Consider the following 25,178-nt stretch of genomic DNA (forward strand, 5'->3'; position numbering starts at 1 on the left):
GAATTGTCAGTCAGGCATTAAATGTATCTGATGGCAGGCTAAGACGCAGAGAGGCCCCTTCACCAGTCATCAGAGAGACTTACAGAGTGAGTCCCAGCTCTGGCCTCAAGTGCTTCACACACCTGCATGCCCCCACTTATGATGCTCTGCGTGTCCCTGTGCTGTGGCTTTGGCCCTGCAGCGCCCAGGGCTATCCCTCAATCTGGTTGTCACCCCCCCCCCCCCCATCTTCCATCTCATCTTAGGGCGGGGTCAGGTTCCTCACTGGCCGCCCCCCACCCAGTGAGAAGATGGGAGAGGGTGAGGTGAAAAATCATGAAGTCAAAAACTGAAGTCTGCGCAGAGAAGACAGACAGAACCTAGTATTCTGTTTTCTGCCTCAGAGCCTGAGCCTGGAAGTACCTGAGTGCCTGCCTGAGGATGCATGCACCAGCAGCTGAGGAGCAGTTGTCATTGGGGACACTAATTGGACATAGCAATTGGGCAGCATAACTTGGCCATCTAGAAAATATTTGCCTCTGGGTATGTGATCACAACTCCATTTATATATGTTAAAAACAAAAACAGACTTGTACCTCCTCTAACATTTTTGTTGTTGTTATTTTATTAACCCTGGTCTTAATTTGGCTTATTTTGTACTTTTGTTTTATTTTAACTTTGGTGATGTCCCTACCTAGGATCGAAAGTCACGTGAAATCACTTCCTGTAATGCTACCAGGGATCATGTCATTGGTATCGGGTTTGACTCCATCACCGGTCAAAGGGCAGGTGATGTCATATCTGATACCACTGACATTTTGGTGAATTGACGTTCACGGATTTGTTGGGGGAAAGTAGGTGCCCTAGAGGACAACAGAAATGAAAACTGTCTTTACTATGTGATGAAAATAATGGAATAATTCACTACTCGACCCTATGCTTGCAGATTTTTGTCGTCTCATGACAATCTGCAGGCAAGGATGGCTGGCAGGCATTCATAGGCTGTGTGTGACATTTGCTTTCACTCTTTCAGTACCCCTCACAGTTTTTTAATTAAAAAGTGGCAATAAACGTAAATCGCATGCAGACATCTACGTGAGTGGGAACTCATTCATGATTAATGAGCGGTTTTTTTTCTTCCCACTCTTGAAAGATCACACATAGGTTTTCAGAGACAGAGATGTATACCTGTAGGCAATCACACCTGCAGTTAAAGATTTTTAAAGATTATGGGGAAAAGAAAGTCAAATGAAATCACTCATTCTTTTGGCTTGGGTCTTATTTGTGTTTAAAAGTCCCAGGCAAAACCTGCTCTCATGTAAATCACAATTCTTGTGTCATGTGTATTTTCTGTAAATTGTATTTTCTCCTACTTATGTTTGTTTGTGTAACTTTGCCTGTGGAGACTGGTTCGAGCAGAAAATATCTTGAGGGAACTGCGAGACTGGGAGTGTGCGGCATCACCACGTGATGCGTACACAGAGTTCCTCGTTACTTTAGAAACTGTTAACAAAATTAATTGAGTACATTGAATAGGTATATTGTATTATATGATATTTGCACAGCAAGGCAAATCTCACGTACAGTTTTCATCAAAGCCTATTTTGCATAATGCAGTTGACTTTCATGAAAATATCATTTTTTCTGAAAGAAATTTCACAATTTCAGCCAAGTTGAAAAATGAAACTGGCTGAGCAGTCAACATCGAGATGTCTCTTCTAATTAAGCACTGCTGGGTAATCATTAAAATAGGTTCTGAATTTTTTCAGGGATGTTTCTCTGCTAGGTGTTGGCCACAGCAGAGGAAACCTCCAATAGACTTAATCATTGATAAGAAAAGCTATGTTAAACAAGCATTGGAATAGCCAATAGGTCTCGCCTTTGGGACCGTATAAGTGCTTAGCCATGCAACAGTTGACGTTGTTGCACCAAGGATATTGTGCTGGATAACTAAACACTTATAAGGTCCCTAATGCGAGACCTATTGGCAATGCCAATGCTTGTTTACTGTTGAAGCTAAAAATCACTGGGAACAGAAAAAGAAAAGATTCACATGGGCCTCTCTGAGTTGCAAGGCTTGTGTTTCTCCGAATAGAAATTCTGGTCACTGGCTTTTGCCCCACAGCTGGAGAATGGGTGAACGCTGAGGGACTACAGAGGTCTAGAATGAGCAGGCAGTGGTTCCCCTGCTGAGAGCACATCAGCAGATTGTCCTCCATCAATCTTTTCTGCGCTGCTGTGCCACACTGAAGTAGCATAAGCACATGGAAGAAGATCCAGGTGTAACAGCACATACCTTCAGCACCAGCACTGGAGCTGCTTGATTGTAAGGTTCTGCTAGAGGGTAGGGGGGCTTTGGAAGGAGGGGATTCACTTTTCCCAGACATTCCCCATATTTCATCTGAAATGGAGGCACAAGATGGATATGGTTACACTTCTGTCTCATTTTATGCAACCTTATATGTTGTGTGCGTGCTGGAATGGAGCAGCACTTTCCGTGAGCTGAAGAAGAGTCAGGGTATTTATTCAAGTAATGCTTGGCTGTGAAGATGGAGTCTGTGAGTGTTAATGCCTCTGTTCAATTCTTGACTATGCTCTCTCTCCCTTTTTTAGACTATCTTACTCGCAGGACACCTAGCCAAAATCCTTGCCATCACAGTGTCAAACATCTTGAACATCTAACAAGGAAACAGTATTATCTTGGCTGCTTCTCCAGCTAAGTGCAAACAAGGCGCAGTATTGCTAAAAACAGACAGGGTTTTAACCTGAGCCCGTTTGGGCCCTTCTGCTGAGCTGGCCCCAGAGCACGTACACCCGGCCACCCTTCTGTCTTCCCCCTTGCGCTGCAGCACGGAGGAGCTTCGGCATTTATCAGTCATTGGTGGTTTACCTTGTTCGATGTGCCTCGTCCACCGCACATCGCATGTTGCGGGTGCTGCGGGCATTGTTTGCTGTGACCTACATGCCCATGTAAACTGCCTTGTCCCCGCCCCAGCTCTCGTGCTGGCTCTGGCCCACGAGCCCCCACCATGGCCCGATGAGTGCTCATTGGAGACAAATTGAATTTGACATATAAATTTGACTTGTTAGTGCACAGTTCATCGATCGCCATTTTCTGCTGTTCTTTGTTGCGGGATATGGAGTGCTCGGCTGAGGGCCCTTGAGAAATGCGCCGGGCACGATTGTTCCTGGACAGCAGGTTTTGTGTGCCCCGCCCGGGGTGTCAGAATGGCAGTGTTCACTCCAGGGGAGAGGGCACGCACAAGAACAGGTGGACTCGCTGAACGTGCGACTGTGCCGCTAACAATAATGTCTAAAATAGGCTGCAGGCTTGGGTGACCCGTTTGCTCCATAATGTGCCTCTGTGTTGCTTGCATGGAATGTGACATTGGCTGGTTACGGATGGCACTTGAATCCTATGTGTGAGATGCTCTCAGCAGAAGCTGGTGTGCACAGCCTGTGCGTTTTGTCCCTTAAGTACGATTTTGCTGCTTAGTTACTTCATGAAAGACATGTCTCAGCCCTCAAACTCAACCGAAGCGCTCACCTCGTGACACTTTACGGCTCTGTGGTATTTGTGGGGGGTGATGAACCATGCACACACACTCAGAGGCGAGAACTCCGCTCCTGCGAGCTCTGACTACAAGTGAGGGCGCTCGTCGGATAGCATAGCTTAGGCAGCGCACACTCTGGACTTTCGGATACGTTGTACAATGTTTACCTTGCGGGAGCGAGCAGCGGCGCTATCTGTTTCCAAAGCGCGAGCATTTATAATTGCAAACAGATGGCGACGCTGCTCGCTCCCACAAGGTAAACGCCGTACATGCACGAGTGCTGATTGGAAACAGTGCAGAACATGCACGAGTTTCCCAAAAAGCCTGCAGTGATTCCAAGAGGTCACTTCAATGCAGCGCTTGCACACTCCGTAGGCGAGACCTAAAAGGGGAAATGTAATAGATTCTGACTAGATTGTAGCATCAAGTGAATTGATTTCATTTAGGGATTACCAAGGATCGCACCTGTGAACCCTGGTTTGCCCCTTGTGACCCTTGGCACTGCCTTTGCGATCCCTAGACTCAGAGGTGGCAAAATCAGTACCAAGAGCACAGGGACAGCCTGCCTTTATGGGTGTCAAGGCTCCACCCTCTATTTTTTCGGTCCATATTTCAACCATACTAACAGTGAATAATAGGCTATTATTCACTGTTAGTGTAATATATCGTAATAAAAAAATGGAGCTCCAGGAACTGCAATGGGACCTTTGTTGGCAGCTGAGGTAAGTACAAAATATGCTTTTAAATTGATGTTGTGTGTGCAAGAGAGAGCATGCATGAGTGTGTGTGTTTGTATGTGTAAACACAGGTGTATGAGACTGAAAGTGAACGGGTGACAGTAACAGGTTGTGAGTGAGAATGTCTGGGATTGTATGGCAATTAGTATGAATGAGTCATAGTGAGTGAGATTGAGTACAATTTACTGCAAGTGACTGAGAGTGGGTGATCAACAAAATATGAATAAGAATGAGTGAGTGCAAGAGCAAATGAATGAGAGTGGGTGATAGTGAGTGAGTGTAATTGTGAGTGAGAATGAGTGAGTCACAATGAGTGAGAATAGAAGAATCAGTGAGTGAGAGTAAGACTAGGAAAGTATTCGTGGGTGAGAGTAAGAGCTAATATGAGTGAGTGCGAATGAGTGAAATTGGGTGAAATGAGTGAGAATGAGAGAGTAAGAGTAAGACTGAGTGCAAGTATTAAGTGAAAATGAAAGAGTGTGTGTGTATGATTGAGTGAGAGTGTGTGAATGAATGTGAGTGTGAGTGAGAATGTGGTGTTATGCTTACAAGTCTGCCTTTGACCCTGACATACTCAAAGGAATCCTTGGCTCATAGAGGCACTCGTGGCAAAGTACCGGTGCTGGCATTCTGGGGACAATTTGTAACGTGACAGGGACACATTACAAAATACTGGCACCAACATATTAAAGCCTATACATGGCATATGGGATATCCCTGGCATATGGGTGTCACTTTCATACTGGAAGTAGTTCTAGGCATAGGGCACCCGTGGAAACTGTGGGCACTGGCATACTGGAGGAAGTCCTGGCTTGGGGATACCGATGGCAGAATACTGGCTCTAGTACATTGGAGGTAATTCTTGGCATGATGGAGGACAACCATGGCATGTAGGGTGTTGTTAACCCTGACAAAAGGCTGGCCTTGACATTCTTGAGGTAGATTTTGATACACATGGTATTTAGATGGCATTAAGAGCAAATGTCTGGCACTGGCACACTGTGTGTAATTTTTGGCATAAGGGGACCCCATAGCATATGACAAAAGTCTGGTCTTGGTATAATAGTGGCACATTTTGACATATAGTGGCACCTATAGCACATTTTTTTACAGGGTCAACTCCTGGAAAGCGTCAGGTTTCATTAGCTTGGCACATAATGAACGGAGTAGAAAATTTAACAAATACCCTTTCAGAGTCCATGGCTCGTCATACATTTACATGAAAAAGATGTTTTAAAATGCACTATTTCAAACCCATATTGTTTCAGATTTTCTTGGGGGGAGACAACCCTATTTCACTTCCAAATCTCCCCAGAAGAGGGCTGGTTCACACACTTTATTCGCTCTCTACCATTTAGGGCAACTACTGCATTATGCCCACCACATTCACAGATCATGTCAGTCCCCTAATATAAGTCTATCTAAAATATGCATTTTTGTTGTGTTGTTATATCAATCATGCATTAATCACCTTGTGATGTGATATCATCGTTAAGATCGTGTGACATCACTTCCTGGAAGATTCAGGGTCAAAGATCCTGTAATGTCATTATGATCCAAGGGTGTGTGATGTCACTACAGGCATTTTAGTGAATCAACATCCAAGATGTGCTTTTATTTATCAAAGCCTGGGATTCCTTTATGAACATCCTATGAATTACTGTAACAAACCTTTTGAACATAGATCCTAGGTACACTTGTGTACCTGGGATTTGGGAAAAATCACATGCATGCCAGTGCCTTTGAGTAGTCTGCTAGATTCGCGTAAACTAAGTCACATGTCAGACACAACTGAAGACATGACTTTCATAAGCACTTGAAACAGAAGTATAGAGGTGCCAGTAGTCACTGTCTCAGAGCAAACATTTGCCACAGGTACCCTTAGAAGAGCGGTGTGCTCCCATTAAAAATGCTGCAACCCAGTGGAGAAGTGCTCGTATTGTCCATCTCAAATTTAAAAAGTGCTTGTACTCAGTACCTGAATTTACCTGATTAAATTAAAGCACTTCCTTGCATAAGGTAATGTCTTGTCTGTTCTGCTTTACGTTACTTAAAAACAATAAAAATACCAGTAACGTGCGGCATTCGGCTTGCGTTGCTCACAGATTTAAATGCGCATCCTGATGAAGCCATGTGGAAGAACATTGTTCGCAATAGTATTGGTTATGCTATAGATCCATACCCATAGAGACATGCTCCTGTACTGTGGGTAAGCCGAGGATGCCAAGTGCGACCTTTTGGAATGTTCCTCAAAATCTTAAATTCCTAATTCTAACCATATTTTACTTAAAATATTTTTACAATGTTTTTGGTTCTGTTGGAGACCTGTTCTTTCCAATGCATTCCATAAAACTTAGGGCACTCTGTCACAAATGTGAAGGATATCCTGCCCACCTTCTTACTTATACATTATGGTATTAAGGGCTTGTATTGATCTTTACAGATAAATACAGACAGAAAACTGTCTGCTTCTATCTTTGTTAATTTTTAAACATTGAAAATGGGTCTTGTTCCGATGATTCTCACTACTGTCAAGCGTGGTTGCCAGGTCAGTAGATGTGCAGATTGACAGGCAAAGAAGTTAAAAAAGATTTCCTAATGAAGCTTAAATAGGTGCAGACATAAAGCTGTTTATGCTGTTCTACAATGCAAACGTTTTCAGATGACTGAATTGTACTCTGTGTTGCGAAAAACTGTTGGACATTCAAATGTGAGTACATTAACAGTTAAATAATTGTGGACATATGCCAATTTCAGATTCATTTACATATGAAACACAACATTAAAATAGATAAATACAGATAAAATGAGCAACATGAAAATATGGATAACTTCAGACGGAAATGTCCAAACAATAGATACCATAAAAGCAGATGTCTGAGATATAATGCACTTGTAATGTGTCAGACAGCATATTCGTCACGTTTGTAACGGAGTATCCATCCATCAAACTCTAAATTGGGTCCTTACAGTTGGCTTTGGATCGGCCTCTTGCTCATGATGTCTTTTTCACTTCCTTGCTCCTGAATCAATGACTTTCCCCCTTATTCTTCTGCTTGTCACACTCAGGTGTATTTCAGTTTCACAGTGCATTGATTGGATGATGTACCGTTTCACTGCTGACACCAGACCTTGCTTTAAATTGAATGGGAGGGATTATTTCCTCTCCGTCTCTCTGTCTCCATGCTCCCTCTTTTCCGCTCTCTTTCACCTCTGCCCTCACTTTCTATCCTCCCCCTCCCCCTCACCATCCACCGTCCTCTTGCATGCCCCTCCCTCCAACGCAGGTGGCGAGAATTTTGAAATGCCTTTTATTTTATCTTAATAAAGACTATTTAAGGGTGGGCACTGCAGATACATGTGTATCAATGTTGGCTACCTTTGAACAGGATTTGATAAAACTTAATAAATTCCATTCAATTATGGCTACCATGGATGCACACACATCTGCAGCAGCCATTTCTTAATGTAGTTTGTTAAATTTTAATGAATGTTGTTTCAGGTGGGCACCACAAATGCAAATGTGTGTGTACCAGCTATTTAGTGAAAAAAAAGCTCTGGCAAAGCCAATAAGTTATACAGCCCTGACCTATTGGCTTTGCTAGTGCTTATTTTCTTAACATCTGTTTTTTAATCTCTTCTCATTGTGTGTGTTTTAATGTTCAATGTAGTGTTTTCCTTTCTGTGGTTTTTCTTTCCGCTACCACCGCTTTTCCTTTTCTCTTTTTGACTCCTTTTCTCATGTCATTTTGCCTTACTGTGGGAAGCCCTCATTTCCTTTTTTTTTTTTTACCTTTTAGCTGCATGTGAGTTAACTCCATACCCTCTTTTTCCACTCCTTCCCAGCCTATCTCTTATTCCTTTTTAGGTCTCGGCTGCGAAGGCTGCGCTTGCGCAGTCTCGCTCCGAGATTTAATGTTTTTCAGAAGATGGGCTTGAACCCGCCCCTCTTCTCCCCTCTTCTCCATTGGCTGGCCTCTTAAATGCTGGTCAGCCATTGGAGAAGAGCTTTGTCTTTCCAAACAAGCCCCGTCTTTTTCGGATTCGGGGGCGTGTTTTTTACTTTCTTTCTCTCCTCTGGAATGTAAACATTCAAGCCAATGGCAAGAGGAGAGAAAGAAAAACATGCCCCCGAATCTGAAAATGCCGCTGCGTTTCTCAGAGGCATTTCTGCTTGACCTAGGAGAAACATGGTGGTGTTCAGGGCGATTCCCTCAACGACTGGCAGCTGGGCTCACTCGCCGCGGCAGCACGTAAGACTTGTTCACAGAAGCTTCAGGTACGTATACAAGGCAGCACCGCTACACAGAGAAGTTAGTGAGGTCACTGCCAGCGCCCCCAATGGCAGCAGGATAGCACAAACTGCCTTATTCCGGGTGGCAGGCTGGGCAGTATAAACCGAATGGCGTGAAGTGCTTCGATGCCAGACAAAATCGCGAAGCACGTAAGAATTCCCCTTTCATTTAAAGGTGGAGACGCCTTTTGTGCAACGTGTACTGAAATGTCCAAGTTCCACATTGTGCCTCATAATTCGCCTTTGTGGTGCTTCGGCTTTCTTTTGGTGATTACTCCTACCGCATAAAGTGGTCATCTGCCGCCCCATAATTCCAGTGGTCCTGCCCACAGCCCAGTGGGGAGAGCGCGGTGATCTGCCGGTGGTGGCATCAGCAGGGACGACCCTTCAGTGGCGAGTCGGAATATGCAGCATCTCGCCCTGCCTAGTGGCTGGCCAGTGTACATATCTGCACTGTTGTAAGCCAGTGAACTTCACCGTCTGCAGCCTCCCCTGGTGGCCGGGCTCACTGGCACCAGTGACGCCCTGGACGACAAGCAGAGGTTTCCTTCGGGGCACCTCTACTTGCGTGTCTCCTTCGTGCACTTCTCGCTGTTTCCCCCTTTTACCCGGTTTTACTTTCCAATGTCTTCCACTCAAGTCAAGTCAAATAGTTTTTCGTCTTTACTTTCTCTTCTATTTTTACTTTCTTTTTTTAATTTACTTTCTCATTGTTTCCTTTCCCTTTTCCCATTTCTCTCTTCCCCTTTCTCTTTTACACTCGACTTTCTCCTTTTCCATTTCGGGTGGCGTGCTTTTGGTCCTAGCTGATGCACTGTGTGACCGTGGGAACGTCCCTTTCCTGTCCGCTCTTGAATCGTATTTAGCATAATTTTCCAAGTTAGGCTTGATGAGTTTCGTGCCCTTACTCTAATCTAACCCTGACCGCAGACATTTCCCAAAGGCAAGATGTAAGCAGCAAGCTGCACAGCTATGTATATAAGCTGGACACAACCAGGCTTGCTGTTAACTGAGGCGGCGGAGGAGCGAGGGGGCCACAGTAAAAGTCCCCGACTGCCGCTCCCGCCGCCTCCTGCCCACGTCCAGGTTAAGGATTTCACGGGTTCCTCGGTGCCGTCCGCTCTTACAGCAGCCGAGGCAAATGAAGGCGAGGAGAGAAAAAGTCGCTCCAGACCGGCTCCCAATCTTGCCCTAATATACCTGTGTAATAGACTAACAGAGGGTATAGCCACGAGTCCCCGAGGCGCTCGGTGCTTCACTGGAATGCGCAGGCTTGCTCGGCTTCTCCAGACGGGCTGGGGGAGGAGAGGTCTGTGAGCCATTCAGGTCGTCTGCGTCAATGCAGCGCTTCTCCAGCTGGACAGAATGACACATACACCAGGGATGGACATTCACGGCTCTCCTGTGCGGCAGGGCGCCACTGAAGTATGTTTACAAAATGTATGCGAGACCTATTGCATTACAAATTGATATTCTTAAATGGCTTCTAAAATGGCAGAGGCAAAGTAACCTCGAGTCCCATCTAGATGTTGAGCATATATATAATTGTTCTTCTCTGTCTAAAATCTTTCAAATTGTGCGGGCTGGTGTTAGCGCCTCCTGCACCCCGTGTTGCAGGCCGCAGTGCCACATACAGATGGTTAACAAGTATTAATTCTAGATTTCGTCACTGTTTTGGCAAAGTCTGTCCCCAGACCAGTTAAAGCGCTTTCATTGTTTACACTTCTTAAAATTGTTGGGGAACTGCGGGTGGGCAGCACTTTGATTCCTTGCCGCATGCACGAGTGTCCCCGGAGCCGCCCCTCCCCCCCCTTCACTGAGAGGGTGTGTCTTGCGTCGTGTCTCACCACACGCTAACACTTGCACAGCTGCACCAGCCGTTATTAGAGCCCCAGTGAGTGGCTGAAAACACGACCGGGAGTAGACATCGCACGGGTTTAGGACAGAGATCTGTGCACACGAAAAATGACGCTCCAGTGAGTCTCACCCGAACACACATACTTTCCTTCTCTTTCCTTCTCTCACTTCTTCTTATCCTCTTTTCTCATATATTATTCTTATTTCTTTTTCTTTCCCACTTCATTTTCTTTCATCCTCTCAATTCCTTTCCATTCTTGTAGATATTTATTTCCTTCTCTATGAGTGTCGCACACAGACGCACACTTTTCTTTCCTTTTTATTTCGCTGCTTCAAAAATCATGAATCTCAAAACGTCTTTTCCACCTTTCAGATAATCTGTCAATTTTTATTAGTCATTATTTTTTTTAAAATGCTTAATTTTTAGTGATAGATGCAAAGATCTAGAAACAACGGTGCCACTTATGCTTTGGCTCCCAAGATCAATGTGTATGTGTCTAGATCTATGTGTGTGTGTGTGGTTCTGTATGTGTGTGTGTGTGGCTGTGTGTATATGTGTATGTGGCTCTGTGTATGTATGTGTGGCTCTGTGTGTGTGGCTTTGTGTGTGTGGCTCTGTGTAAGTGTGGGTGGCTCTGTGTGTGTGTGGGAGGCTCTATGTGTGTGTGTGTGTGTGTGTGCGTGTGTATGTGTGTGCCTCTGTGTGGGTGGCTTTTTTGTAGGTGGCTCTATGCGTGGGTGGCTCTGTCTGTGTGTGGGTAACTCTGTGTGTGTGTGTAGGTGGCTCTGTGTGGGTGGCTCTATTTGTGTGTAGGTGGCTCTATGTGAATAGCTCTGTGTAGGTGGCTCTGTGTGGGTGGCTCTGTGTGGGTGGGTGGCTTTGTGTGTGTGGCTCTGTGTGTGGGTGCAAATGCAATAGGTCTCGTATTTGAGAGAGATTAAGCTATTGACATTGTAAATAACAATGCCGTTTCTTTAAATGTTTTAAAAACAAAAACATAAACAAAAATAATGTCATGAGTAATGCCAATAGCTCTAACTTTAACAATGCCGAGACCATTGCATTGTAAATGCTTGTTTCTTATCCTTTTTGCTTTCCCCTTCCTCTTTTTCTGTTTTTTAGAACTGTTAAATATTTGTCAGATTGGGCTTGGGGTGACTTTTCACTAAAAATAATGTTGCATTAGTCTGAAGCTTTACAAGATTCTTTCTTGTGCCGTCTTGAAAATGTGTGTCATTGGTTTTTAATTTTACCCTGCTGAATCATTGCCTTTGTTTTATCAAGAACTCATATAGAACCGCATCTTAAAGCACTTCATTGGCTACCAGTTAGGGAGCAGATACAGTTTAAGACCTGAGTAATGTTCTTTAAGGCTCTTCATAGTAAGGGGCCCAGCTACCTTAGAAGACGTGTCGGCTGGTACACTCCGACAAGGGCACTTAGATCAACCGCGGGGGCGCTTGTTTGCGTCCCATAGGTACGCATGGCACGTGGGGGGGGCAAATCATTTAGCCTCTTTGGGGCTCAGGCATGGAACAAACTTCCGTTGCCCCTCAGACTTTCCAAGGATTTGAAGAGTTTTAAAAAACTGTTAAAAATCTGGCTCTTTGGAAGCTAAACCATCTTTAGGCTGGCAGCTGTGTGATTCTGCAGCGCTGGGACACTCCTTGTGGAGTAGCTGAGCGCTATATAAACTCTCTCATTCATTCATTCATTCATTAATCCAATAGTTGGGAGGTGTATCCTGCCATTGTCGCACTGTATGGTTCCATCATTTCAATTGACATTCATAAAAAGCTGCACAAGTGATAGAAAATATTAGTGGTTCATTCGGGGTCACTCAGTTATACATTTGATTATTCAAGATAAATCACAAATTGAGTAACAGTAACATTGCACAATTTAGATCTCGAGACAGTGGACAAACAGACAAAAAGACCGTTGATGCTGAACGGTGTAGAAATAACGATATTTTTCCAATTGCCCAAACAGAAGATAAATAAATGTAGTGCACTCTTGAGGTCGTCCGAAAGTTGGCTTTATGGAAAGCCCTGAAACTATGCTAAGCAATGCCACATACCTGTCCCCCCCACATGTCAGACAATGTCAGTTCATACCCAAGTATATGTCACATCAAATGACATTCAAGGTCCCCACGTGCCCGGGTATCCCTGAGCTCTTACCCCCATCGTTCATAGATTGATGTGCATATGCTCCTTCAGACGCACACACTCACTCACTCTCAGCCTTCCACACGCAGTCAATTACTTATATGATTAGTTATTTAATTGTGCTATTTATTGTACATGTTTCTATTACACCGACTCTCTCAGAAATAGATCTCACTGTGCTTACATAACAACAACTGAAAAATGTTGGTCCCAATTTTAATTTCAACAGGCATTTCAAAATGAACTATACATAGAGAGTTATAAATGTACAGATCGGAAAAATTGTGATGGGTTGGTAAAAACAGAAAATGGGAGCAAGAGGAGGAGGTAGTTAGAGGACGGGAAGAGAAAGAGAGGAAGAAGATGGGGTTAAGTTAGAGAGTTTCGGCACTTACAGGGTATAAAATCGATGTCTAGCATGATTGCCTTTCAGAGACAGAAGTTAAAGAAAATGGGGTAGGTGGGAGGTGACAGGAAAGACACATTATGGCTTTATGGACACAGCGCGTCCCTGCATGCTTATCACCATATGTGGTCAGGTTGGCCCCCTACTTGAAACTATTTATTTTTATTATTAATGCTGTATCGCTGACTGTGCTCTGCAATATCGGCAGAGCCTCAACTGGGGGGTTGCTTTAGGCCATTCTGCACGCCCACAGAACATAGGCATGATACGGTAGAGCTCCATCTCACGACTCCACTTCTATCACACACTGCGTGTTCAATTAATCAATGCGCGGTCTCACAGCTTTGCTTATAATGTTGCACATTATTTACTCCATGATACTCAGCATGACAGAACACAGACCAAGCTTGTGCACATGGGTCTCTTGTAAACAGCATGTCCCTGCACATACATTAACAGCTAATTTGGTCAGGCAGACTCCTTTCGGGTTTTAAATGTCCAGTTTTTACTCTCTAACATCTGATTTTACAAACATTGCACATTATTTATTTGAAGAGATTCGGCACAATAGAACATAGTCCAATCTCGTGCACCATGGTCTTTTTTACGGGTTTTAAACCGTAATATTTGAATTTAGTTACTCGATTTTTAATGTTGCATTGCTAAGTTCTTTTGTAAATGATTTTAAGTACTAGCTGTCAGCGATCCCGCAACCGGTATCACGATGCGACCGCCTTCAAGTCGGTTGCAATGTGTATCTTTTGCTGCAGCACACACCGCAGTACAAAAGATAGACTCTGTACATAGCCCTGCACTATGTGGCAGGTGACATGCGGTGCCTGCCACATGGTGCAGGGATATGTAGTGAGGGGCCCACTACGGGTCCCCAATGTCCCTTTCCGCCTGCCTTTTCATGACGTGTAAACCACCATGAAACGGCCGGCAGAAACTGACATTGTAATACCTACGGTGGTGATTGAGCAGGCACTGCCACCATTGTAGGCATTACACTCTGTCCGACGAGCCCCTTGAGCCCGTCGTATCCGTGGCAGTCGTTCTCTCTGTCTGCCAAGAATCCGCCCACCATCATAATGCGGGGGCGGTAATGCAGGGTCCGATGGACCGCCACCGATGGTTGACAGTGGTAGTCTCACCACCATTGTAATGAGGCCCTTACTTACTTACTATTTTTATTACTTTGTTCTCCCCATCAGGTCAAACATGCCCTCCACTATTAAAGCCTGCTACAACCGTGATAAATCACAGAAATTCACTTGGTAATTTTCAATAAGTGTATGCCTTTACACAGCCAACTTTATAAAGTATACTTAGAATGCCTGCCTGTGTTATTGCACTGATGGGCGAAGCAGATATATCTCAAACATTGAAATGCGAGTATTATTTATTGATCCACTTATTGTCAAAATGTTGGCTCAAGAATGGCTTAGAGGTGGAATGACATCCTGTGGTCTGGTAGCATGGGTGGCACAGATGAGATTCTCATGCATAGGGCTTCCTGAAGCTTCTTTTTAGAGAACACCACCAGTTTGATGGGGGCACCTTTGCCAGTGCTTTGAGCCTGGATCACTGACAGGATATCAGAACCAAAAATATTGTGTTAACATAATATCCTGTCAAATATATCGAGGACCAAAATATCGAGAAGGTAAGTGCAAATAGGTAAGTGTAGATTCCCTATTCTTAACTCCACATCTGTGTACCTTTAATATGTATATATCATCAAAGTACAAATATGTGGAGGTATATATAGTAAAAATGTACTTACCTATAGGAACTCACTTTCATGATATTTTTGTTTGATATTCTTGACACAATATTTTGTCCCATGGTATTTTTGGTTCGGATATTATCTGTAAACACCATGGGCCCAGTGGTTATTTCAGTTGTGCAGGCTCATGCCTGGTGCACCCAGGTCCTGCTTCATTCCATTGTCAAAGCCTCCTGTTGCACACTGCTGTAAGCTGGGGACAGGAGCAAAGAGGTGGGGACCTGGGGTGTGGAGAAGAAACACCACTTGGTGATGTGTAGATTCAGAAGAAGCCTGCCTAATGAATGCCTAATGTGCCTTTCTGTCTTTCTCTTCCAGAGCAAAGAAAGAAGTACTCCAACTCCAACATCATCATGCAGGAGACGTCCCAGTACCATGTGGAGGTAGGTCAGCCAGAGTGCTCTGCACAACTGAGGCGTGTCCAAGCAACAAAGCCTTTTTCTCATATTATAGAGGAAATTGCCATGAATTTCCTTCTCAAAGCTTAGGATACACTCACCCTTGCAGGTTTAAGACCATCTTGTGGTGGTTAGCTCAGTTTGTAGTTGTAAAATAATCAGTTGAACTATGCTGCCAACATCTCGACCATATGCAGTACTCATGTATCTTGTGTTGGTATGTACGGATATATATTTATGAGCCTCCATTTCCGTAGAAAGGTGGATAACATAAAAATAATTTCGCAATGTTGATAGCTTAAAAGTTTCAAAGTATTATTTCACTACCAAGCGAGAGAGATAACAGCAGCGCCCGAGTACATCTATTGCACCACAGTTTTGTGCAAGAAATCATGCCCCCCCTCTGACACCTATAGCGACAGCACTCATGCACCGTCGGATGGCGACTATGACTGTGAAGCCTTCCTCAGAGAGTTGCGCTGTCAATAACCACCCACTATTAGACATCTAGAGGACACAGATCATGTACCCACCATACAGCTGCATTGACAGGAATCATGCCACATCAGGCAGCTGTTGAGTCTGTAAATAGTCTTACCTTAATCATGCCCCCGTGACAATCATCCTGGCTTAATGAAACGAGCTGTAGTGACAGTAATATTAGCCCCTAGGCAGCTATTATACCACTGAACATTTGTTTCCTCAGAAACTTGCTCTGCCAATAAGCATGCCCTGGGAGACATCTAAAGGGATAGTAACGGTGCCCCGTCAGACAGCTACAGTGCCAGTAATCATGCCACATAAGGCAGCTTTGGTGCCTGTAAATAGTCTCCCTGGGAGGACTGCTCTGCTGGTAATCATGCCCTCTTATAATATGACTGTGCCATCGATCATCCCTGTCAATACCTTTATCATTCCCCATCAGATAACGTGTGACAGTCATCATGCCTCTTTAGACAGCTACAGTGACCGAAATCATGCTTTCCAGATCTCTATAGTGACAATAACCATGGCCCTTCAGACCACTGTCATGACTGTGAATAGCCTTAGAAAGTAATTGTGTCTCCTCTATTATGCCGTCATCATAGTATTGGATTGTCATCTCAAGTATAGAGATCTGATCGATAAATACCAGTTTTGATCAAATGAATGAAGACACCAAATAATATCACTACATCAGTATGTGTGTAGTTATCCAATTCAACAGAACATGTAGCTGCTTATTCATATTGAAGCTTGTGCTGTTATGAGCCCTCATTTTTAGGCTAACCTCAGTGTCCTTAACTGGATAGAAATTTATCAGTGTTCATTTGTTTACCACAAATTTTGTAATTTTTATAGGGTATTAAATAGGCTTGGGCGGAGTTCTGCTGTGTGGCTCTCCACGAAGTGACCAAAAAATACAAGCGGCGGAGTGCGTTTGGTCATGTCATTCGTGTTGATTTTCAGTGCCAGGGTGTTTGTCACACACTGTAAAATCAGCAAGAATGGCACCATGATCACTGCAAGAGGACGCTGCTTCTTTTCTTGCCGCTCGAGTAGCCATCTGCAACTGCCTGCGCTGCGAAATCTGACCACCCGCGTTCCGAAATCTCGGCGGGAGGTGGATTTTCCACATTCTCGCTCAGCAACTTGACTTTGCGAGCACAAGTGAGGAAAAAACTCTATTCTACTACGTGGAGTGGAGTTGAGTATTTCGGAAATCCACGTTCCCCGCGGAGTGCAGAAAACTCTGCAAACTCCACGAATGGAGCAGAATTTACCGCCCAGGCCTACTATTAAAGGCAGTGCACTTCAGTGTGGGAATGGTGGAAGGAGGTAGAGATCAAATAGCTGGATTTCTCATGAGAGAAAAGGTGAGGATTGCTGGGCTTCAGAAGAATACAATGGCAGAGTTTAGGCTTTAGGCTTGATCTCAGGTAAACCTCTTTGAATGTCCAATTCTTTTCTTGGTATTAGCCAAGATCCATCCCGGAGATTCTTTCTCAAATCCATACCATAAATTATACCACAGACCCCTCCGAGTGATTAAGCCATGCTGCAGAAAAGGCCAGTTGAATTTATATGGCGCTTATACCTTTGCAGAATTTATAAGCTAGAACAGTCCTTTTTGACCTTTTGTAGGAAATTGGGGTACTGGTTGAGGGGAGTGAAACCCTACTCAAGCAGCAACCACAATTTCAGCTAGGGTGAAGTTGCAAGCAACCCCTAATGAATCTGTGCTTAACCCTCTGTTAGCTTGGCACAAAGCAGTGTGGCTTAACTTATAGGCGATGTGTAAAGTATTTATGCAACAATTCAAACACTTATAAAGTGAAAACGCAACACAAGAAAAATCCCACAACAATTTAGCAATATAGAATAAAATGTATAAATTATTTGAGACCAAAACTACAAACATCCTATCAGTAGACCCTGAGATATGCAATTTTAGAAGTAACTGTGGTTATCTGGTCGTGCCGGACTGGGACAAAGTCACAAGTTCAGGCCACCCCAAAGGAGCGGGAGTTGGAATGAAAAGCTGCTCCTGGTTGTGGAGCGCTGTTTAATCCCACGTAGAGGATGCGTTGTGCAGCGGCGGTTCCAATGGGCTGCGATGTGGGGTCTTGTGACAAGGATGTGTCATGCAGCTGCATTTCTGGGGAACTGTGGGGCTGCGATGCAAGGTCCTGGATCGAGGATGTGTTGCGTAATGGCAGTTCCAAGAAGTTGAGGGGCTGCGGTGCGAGGTCCTGCTATCGAGGAGGCATCATGCAGTGGCAGTTCCAAAGCTCTGTGGGGTCCTGCACCAAGCATGCATCACACAACAGCAGTTTCGATGCAGAGCTGCTAGTCGATGCATTGCTGTGCTTCGGTTGTGCTTGGAACACAGCTGGGCTGGCAGAGCACATTCAGGCCTACTTCCAAGAGCCCAGGACTGGGGTGGCACCACTTGGGGGCAATACTCATAGCAGACAGCATCTAGGTGCAGAGTTCAAGGTGGTTGGAGCCTTGTCTGTCCCTGAGGCTCTAATCAGGAGGCCAGCCAACTAGCCCTTGGAGTCACTCTGGAGGTCCTGGGTTTAAGGTGCAGGTCCAGTTCTTTCCATTCAGTCAGCCTGACTGAAGGGCAGCAGAGTGGCAGAGTGCCTGTCCTTCTTGCACTAGAGCAGCACAGCAATTTTTTTTAAATACAATGCACCCTGCCATAAGGGTTGTTTAGGGCCTTCACTCTGGGTGACTTAGGTGTATTTAAAAGGAAGGTTTAGGCCTGACAAAGGTTTTTTTTTGCCAGGTCAAAATGTCAGTTTAAAACGGCACACACAGGCTGCACTGACAGGCATGAGGCATGTTTGAAATAGCTACTTATGGGGGTGGCACAATAAGTGCTGCAGGCCCACTACTAGCATTTTATTTACCGACCCTGGGTACATGCAGTACCACTGAACTAGGGACTTATAAGTAAACTAAATGAGGCGATTGGTTGTGAGCCAGTGTTACCATGTTTTAGGGAGTGAGCACACACGAGTTAGCACTGTTTAGCAGTGGTAAAGAGCACAGAGTCCTAAGGCCAACATAAATGAAAGCAGCAAAAAATGGAGGAGTGAGTCTAAAGGTTTGGGGAAAGACCACCCTAAGGCTGACAGGTCCAACACAGGTGTTGGGTGGTTGGCGATTAACTATTATCTCTTCCATTTGATTGGTTCAGTGGGGCATCAGGCAAGGTTGTCTGTGTTCACTCTTGAAATTTGTTATGATGTTTGAGACATTAGCCTGTATTTTGAGAGTCTCCTATGCTGATGGTGCAAATGGCAGTGAAGCATAATGTAAATTCATTATATGCTAAAAAAAAAAATGGATTTGCGAAGGATGTCCACGTGTAGCCCTGCATCAGATGTCATAAGGAAGTTTGACACAATATTAAGCTGATGAATTACTGGCCAGAGTTGCTTCTCCATCCTTGAGCAAGTTGTCCGACTGAATCTCTCAAAGTTTTGCCACTCAAGAAACCATATGATTCTTCCAATTCATAGATGTTCAAATTAGCGCTGACTTTCACAAAGTAAAGTAAAACCTAAAATGGATGTCTTTGGTAGTAAGCTTGTCAAAATCAGTAAACATATATGCAAGGTTCCCAATGTCAGCTAGTCGTAGGATGAATATAACTGAAGGTTTTTATGTTATCTAGGCTTCAGAGTAGTCCTTCGCTTCTGCCAGACTATGCTAGGGCACTGTAAAAGATGATCACCCAATAATACCAATTCCCAACACCAATTACCCGGTATTCACAGAAGAAACCTTGCTCCTCTTTGATGGCACAAAGTGCTGCCCATTCATTAACACCCATATTTGGCTGTGACCTCCATTTCTGGTGGGTCCAACGGTCATAGAAATGATCTTTTGGCACTCTCTCCATGTTTTAGGCCAAGCAAGCATCAATTGAATAGGCACTGCTAGCTACCTTTCTAATATTCTGGAAAAAAAGCTAAGATCTGCGCATTTCCCGATGACAAACCTAGTTTACATTTCCTCTTATGTCTAATGACCTGCTCTCTCTTGCATTGTCCCTCCTTCTTCCTCACCTCCACCTCTTCCCTAATAACCCCCTATCTGAACTTCTAATTATTCTTAAGGAATCCATCTTGAATTTGCTTTCTAGCTCTTGTTATATGTATGTACTCTTATACGTCCAGGTCTATAGCTCTATAGCAAATAATGCACATGCTCTTGCTTGTACACCATAGAAATCATCTGTTGTCAGCACGTCACAACTTTGAATACGACAAGATCCACATTTTCATGTCTGAAAATTGATTAACATTAAATTAGGCAACAGTATCATCTGATATTTACAGTACTTTGAAAGAAATCCGATTTAAAGCTCAATATAAAAAAAATCATTATTCTCATTATTATGAATCTTTCGAAGATTGGGCAGTTTGTTAACTTAGCTGAAGTGGGATGAGTGATAAACAGAACATTTTTCCACTCTTTTCAGAAACAACCTATTATGGAGCAGACGATTATTTGTGAATAAAACTAGGACAACTGGAAGAGAGGAATATGTAGAACAAAACCTTTGCTAATTTAAATAGTGACAAAACTATTCATGAATTTTTATTATCGCTTCTTGGGACGTTGCCTAAGATAAAGACCCAGTTCCAACATTCCCATATAATGGATGCGTTAAAAGCCAAGGTTCATGAAGCCGTCGGAGGACCATAGGGCTGTTAGCGTACCATGTGTACTGATGGTGGCTGGCAAATCTCTTAATAGGATTATATAAGCATAGGGCTAATTGGGCTACTTGGGCTATAATTGGGCTACAATTGGGCTATAATTGGGCTATACCCCGAAAAAGCCCAAAACCACAAAATGGCCGATCCGGCCAGCCCAGACCCCTCCCAAACTGCCCGGGAGTGGGGGGGCAGACCGCACTTCGGCTGCCCCCCAAGCCCCCCTTGGGAGGATCGTAGGAAAATAAGAGGCAGAACCACAGCAAATAGGAATAGGGAAGCTAAACTGCCATCTGTTTACTGGGGGATGGGGGGGGGGGGCAGGGGAGATTCTTTTGTTGTGCAATGGGACATTAATTTGTTATATGCTATTTCCTGTCCCCCTTCCCTTCACACCCCGCTACACTCGTGGACTATTATAGCGCAATCATTTCATCACAGTATTGGTTGAACGGTCCATGCTAGAATTATGTTCAATCATTTATACGATTAATATTGTAATGTGATAAATGAAAAATATTACGTTCTTCTATTTATAAGAATTAAATCAAAAAGATTTGTCACACAGCCCTCGTTATGCACCGCCCACTGGCAGGCTGATGAGTGATAGGCTGGAGCGCCTCACGTGACTGTGAGGAGAGGCAGCTTCCCGCCCAGCTGGGGCTCTGCCAGAAAAGCTGCATTTTTGCACCTTCGGTGTGAAGTGTGGCAGTGACAGGGGCGGGACACATCTCGGGGTGACGAATTGCTCACATTAAGAATGACCAGTGGCGCAGACATTCTCTGATCACACCGAGAGAGACACCTGCTTCTGCATTTCTCAGTGTCATTTTCTGACGCCACCCGACATTCTTTTAAGCTCACAATAGTTTCCTTAATGTGTTGTAGTTACTAATCCGTCTCGACAGCGTCACTGTTCACGAGCTGCATCTGTCTGAGGATCACCCTCCCTCCCTCCCCGTCCCTTGTTTATCTCCTCTCTCACACCCCAGTGTCTGCCTCACCAGGCCAGCTCTCCTTAGCTGACTCTATTACGTTCACACCCGTCCTCTCTCATATTCAAACTTCCTCTCTCTCTTTAGCGCTCTTCTGTTCCTCTTGCTATGTCCCTGTGTCACTTTGTCCCCAACTCTCTCTTTATGTGTCTCATCTCTTTAATCTTTCCTGTCCTGTCTGGTATTTCGACATCCCCGTGTATGAGTAAAATAAAACATCTTGCCTTGTGTACCCTCTCTCCGTCGTGCACTTGCTGTCTCTGGGTCCTCCAGTTCCCCGCTACACTCCCTCTCCTTCAGTTACCGTCTCTGCTCCCAAGGAATCTTCTAGGGCTGCTTCAGTCTCAAGAGATGTGATGTCAGTCTGTCCCTCAGTCATTGAAAAACCTTGATCCTTTGGTGACATCCGCTCCATTGACACTGAGAGCTCCTGGTGCAAGCACGTGATGCCTTCAGAACTGTGAATATCTTTTGTGGGGCTCGGTCTAAGCTACATATTGATTCCAGTATGGATAATATATGGGAACACTAGAGTGCTCTTCCTCCATATGAGGAGACCTCCCTTTCTTCAAGCTCTTCTGTAACTAATAGTGGATCTGTTTTTGTGAACCTATCTAAAGCACTGTTGAGGAGGTCACCATTCCCCTATCGGTGCAGAGCAGCCTTAAAGCTTTCACTTCCACCCAAAGGGTCCTCCCTTGCTCTGCTTGCCTACCTATCCTGGGTGCGTTCCATCTCCCGTGATTACTCTCTGAGCACTTAGACTTCATTGGTAAGTACAAACGGGAAGCTGCATGCCTTAACTGATCATAGATCCATTTTACAATATTCTGCGCGAGTGGCTAGAGGTGGCTTAGTTGCACCCATTCCTTGGCTCTAGCATCAGTCAATTAGAAAGGTACTGTGTCGTTCAATTCGAGCATTTGGTTCAAATTAATATGGTAATGTTTATGGATTTTTTCAGAAGACCTAGCAGCCTATTCTGTTATGCAGGAAAAGAGCAATTTAGCCTACAGTTAGGGCTTCTGAGTTAGTCTTCCTGAACTGTTGCTTATGTGATTTTGTGCTACGTTACGTTACATTACGTTACGTAATCATAACATCTGATGCCGCAGGAAACTGATATACAAGGATCAGTAGGAAAAGGTGATCTAGCTGCAGATCAGGTAGTAACACCAAGGGAATTACAACAAGGAGACGCCGTATACAGGTGCCTGTTCAAACCTGTTTGTTGCATAAGGACACAAAAGCAAAAGGACATAGGAATTGGGAAGTAAAGGTGCAGGCACTAAGGCAAGGCGTACTATTCAGCTTCTCAGCAGTAGCACCCTGACGAAGAGAAGATTAAAGGCACAGTTTAGGAAGAATATGTCAAAAGAGTGAAACACTGGGGTCCTGAAATTCAATCAAATGCCAGCCCCTAACTTTGGTCTTCTGGGTTACTGTTGAGGTGGCAGGTTCTACACGACTATCGACAAAGGTCCAGGGAGCCTACACCAAGGTTCTAAAGAAAGAGGGGATTGATCCCAGACATTAGCACTGTCAACACTGCTGTCCTAAAGAAAAATAAAGACCTCTCAGACCAGAAGCCTCCTCAACTTAACTGTTTTAATTGATTTCAATATATTCACAGTTGATTACAACCATATAAATATATGCCCAGTAATTGAATATCAAAACAGTGCCAGTCTCAATGATTGCTATTACAAAGGTAGCAAAAAACACAACCAAATATTGTATCTTCAAGCTGTCATCCCAATTTATGATAGTATAAATGTACTGCGATTTAATATTAATAAAATAAATGTGAATGCATTTCCTTGTATCTGAAACAGGGTGTTTTACTGTCAGTTCAGTTCATCTCCACCCTCACTAGGTGTTTCACAGTGACAGCTGCTTATTAACAGGTGTTACAGGTGTAGACATGAACAAATTCTTATTTACACATATAAATCAGCGATGATATATTCCAGGTGGTGTTGTAACTTGTTCTCAGCGCCACATCCCTCAAAGGATAAAAATGGAAGACAGTGCAGGGCGGAGCTTCTAAAATAATGCAACCGCATATAAGACCTTATGCAGAAAGACTTAAATGTACACAATGAAGAAGAGGAGGGTGGGGGAGAAATCAACAAGACCTTTAGTACTCATGAAGTAAAACATGAAGTAGAGGCGAGGAGTAAAGCTCAGCAGATGGGTGGCTCTCAAACAGTGGGTCACAAGATAGGACCTGTTAGAGGGAGACTCATTCAGGTCTCTGGCAACGTTTCGGATCCAGGTCTCGGATGAGTAGTATCGATAAACTAGTGAACAAGCTCGGTCTCGTCCAGTCATCCTACAGGTAACCTACAAGGTCAGAATTTTCTGCAGTACATATGTTCCACATCCCATAATCCTGAAACCCAAAGATTTGGTTATATAGTCCTCAATTACTAACCCCAGGGCCCTCATATGAATTACCTAACTGGCTGCATCTGTTCTGCTGCACAAAAGGTCGTCTCAACACGCAGAAATGTCACTGAAAAGCCCTGCAATGTTACAGTCGGTTTCGGTCTATTACTGAAGTGGGGACTTTGTACTGTTATTTAGAGAAATAATTTGTATGAGTTTGATTCCTGGGTGAGGGTTTGGTTTCCAATGCTGAAGAGGGGCCGGTTGTGCATCATTAGATCGGTGGCATTTAGAACCCTGTTTGGTAGCGAGTTGGACCCTCGATATGTCGTTACTAAGGGCCTGATTTAATTTTTGGCAGATGAAGGAGTCGCCATTGGTCTGGCGGAGAACTTTACATCAGAGTAGTGATTAAGGCGAAAGTCCACCTGCATGCAGGCAGACCAGATTTCTGGCAGTGAGGATACCCTGTCGTCATTGTAGCGGAGTATCCTTGCCGCCAAGAGTTAGCTTGGGCCCTAAGTTCCTTCACCCATGACAGAAGTAAGCAGGCAAGGGCTTATTTGAACAAAGTGGTTCAACAAATTTATTTCCGAAAGCCAGCAGGTTTGACCTGTGCCCTCGAGGAATTATTAAAAGCTTTCCAGAGTCTGAAGTGCCATGTTTTTGGCACTTGAGCTTCCATTGGAGGATTGACAGTGCATTGCTCGATTGTTTGAAAATCTTCTGATTGAATTCAAGGCCAGTCACCTTATAATTGTTCTCGTAAGCTCCAGGGTTCAGATTCATCGGTACTTTGAAGATGGAGTAAGGCGCTCGAGAGGTGCACAGGAAATGTGAGTCCTGTGGGTTGCTGATAGACAGTGTTTTTTTTCTGGCCCGGACTTTCGATCAATTGGTACCCAGTGCCAGACTTTTATAGGAAAGTAGCTTTTACACTGGTCACACAATATAAATTGTGGCGCCATCTGTCAACACTGTCAGCAATGTTAGAGAAAACAGGAAGTACGAGTTGCTGGCTTTGAGCCCGGCTGTGGTTTGATGTAACTGCTTATTATTGCCCATAGCGAGTGTTCTTCTATAAATGCTAGATGTGACTCGTGAGGTTTATGTTTGTCCTTGCCTGTACTTTTTGGTATCTTTTTTTATGCATATCAGTCTGCAGTAGTATTTCTGGTTCTGTGGGCCAGCCTTCATAAGGGCCACCTGGGGAAATAGGCTCCACAGCTGGAATTTCAGTTCTCAAATGTGCGCTATCAATACAAGTGATGGAGGAGCTATAGAAAGTTATGTAATGGTTTCTGACTCCCTTCGAACTGACACAAAATGTCTTTCTCAGGGGGATAAAACAGTGACTCTGAATATGAATAGGGCACCTGTCTATTCAAAG

The 25,178-nt window shown here is 44.2% G+C and overlaps 1 protein-coding gene across 1 annotated transcript in view; it reads left to right on the forward strand.

The window, feature by feature from the left end:
• The window catches only part of EPS8L2 (EPS8 signaling adaptor L2), a 353,890-nt gene that overhangs the window by 252,600 nt on the left and 76,112 nt on the right, over window positions 1-25,178 (forward strand). Inside the window, exon 4 of the mRNA XM_085644863.1 lies at window positions 15,107-15,171. Coding sequence (XP_085500989.1) covers window positions 15,107-15,171 — 65 coding nt within the window. The remainder of the gene's footprint in view (window positions 1-15,106; window positions 15,172-25,178) is intronic.

This window comes from Triturus cristatus, chromosome 3_1 (assembly GCF_964204655.1).
Source record: "Triturus cristatus chromosome 3_1, aTriCri1.1, whole genome shotgun sequence".
NCBI lineage: Eukaryota > Metazoa > Chordata > Amphibia > Caudata > Salamandridae > Triturus > Triturus cristatus.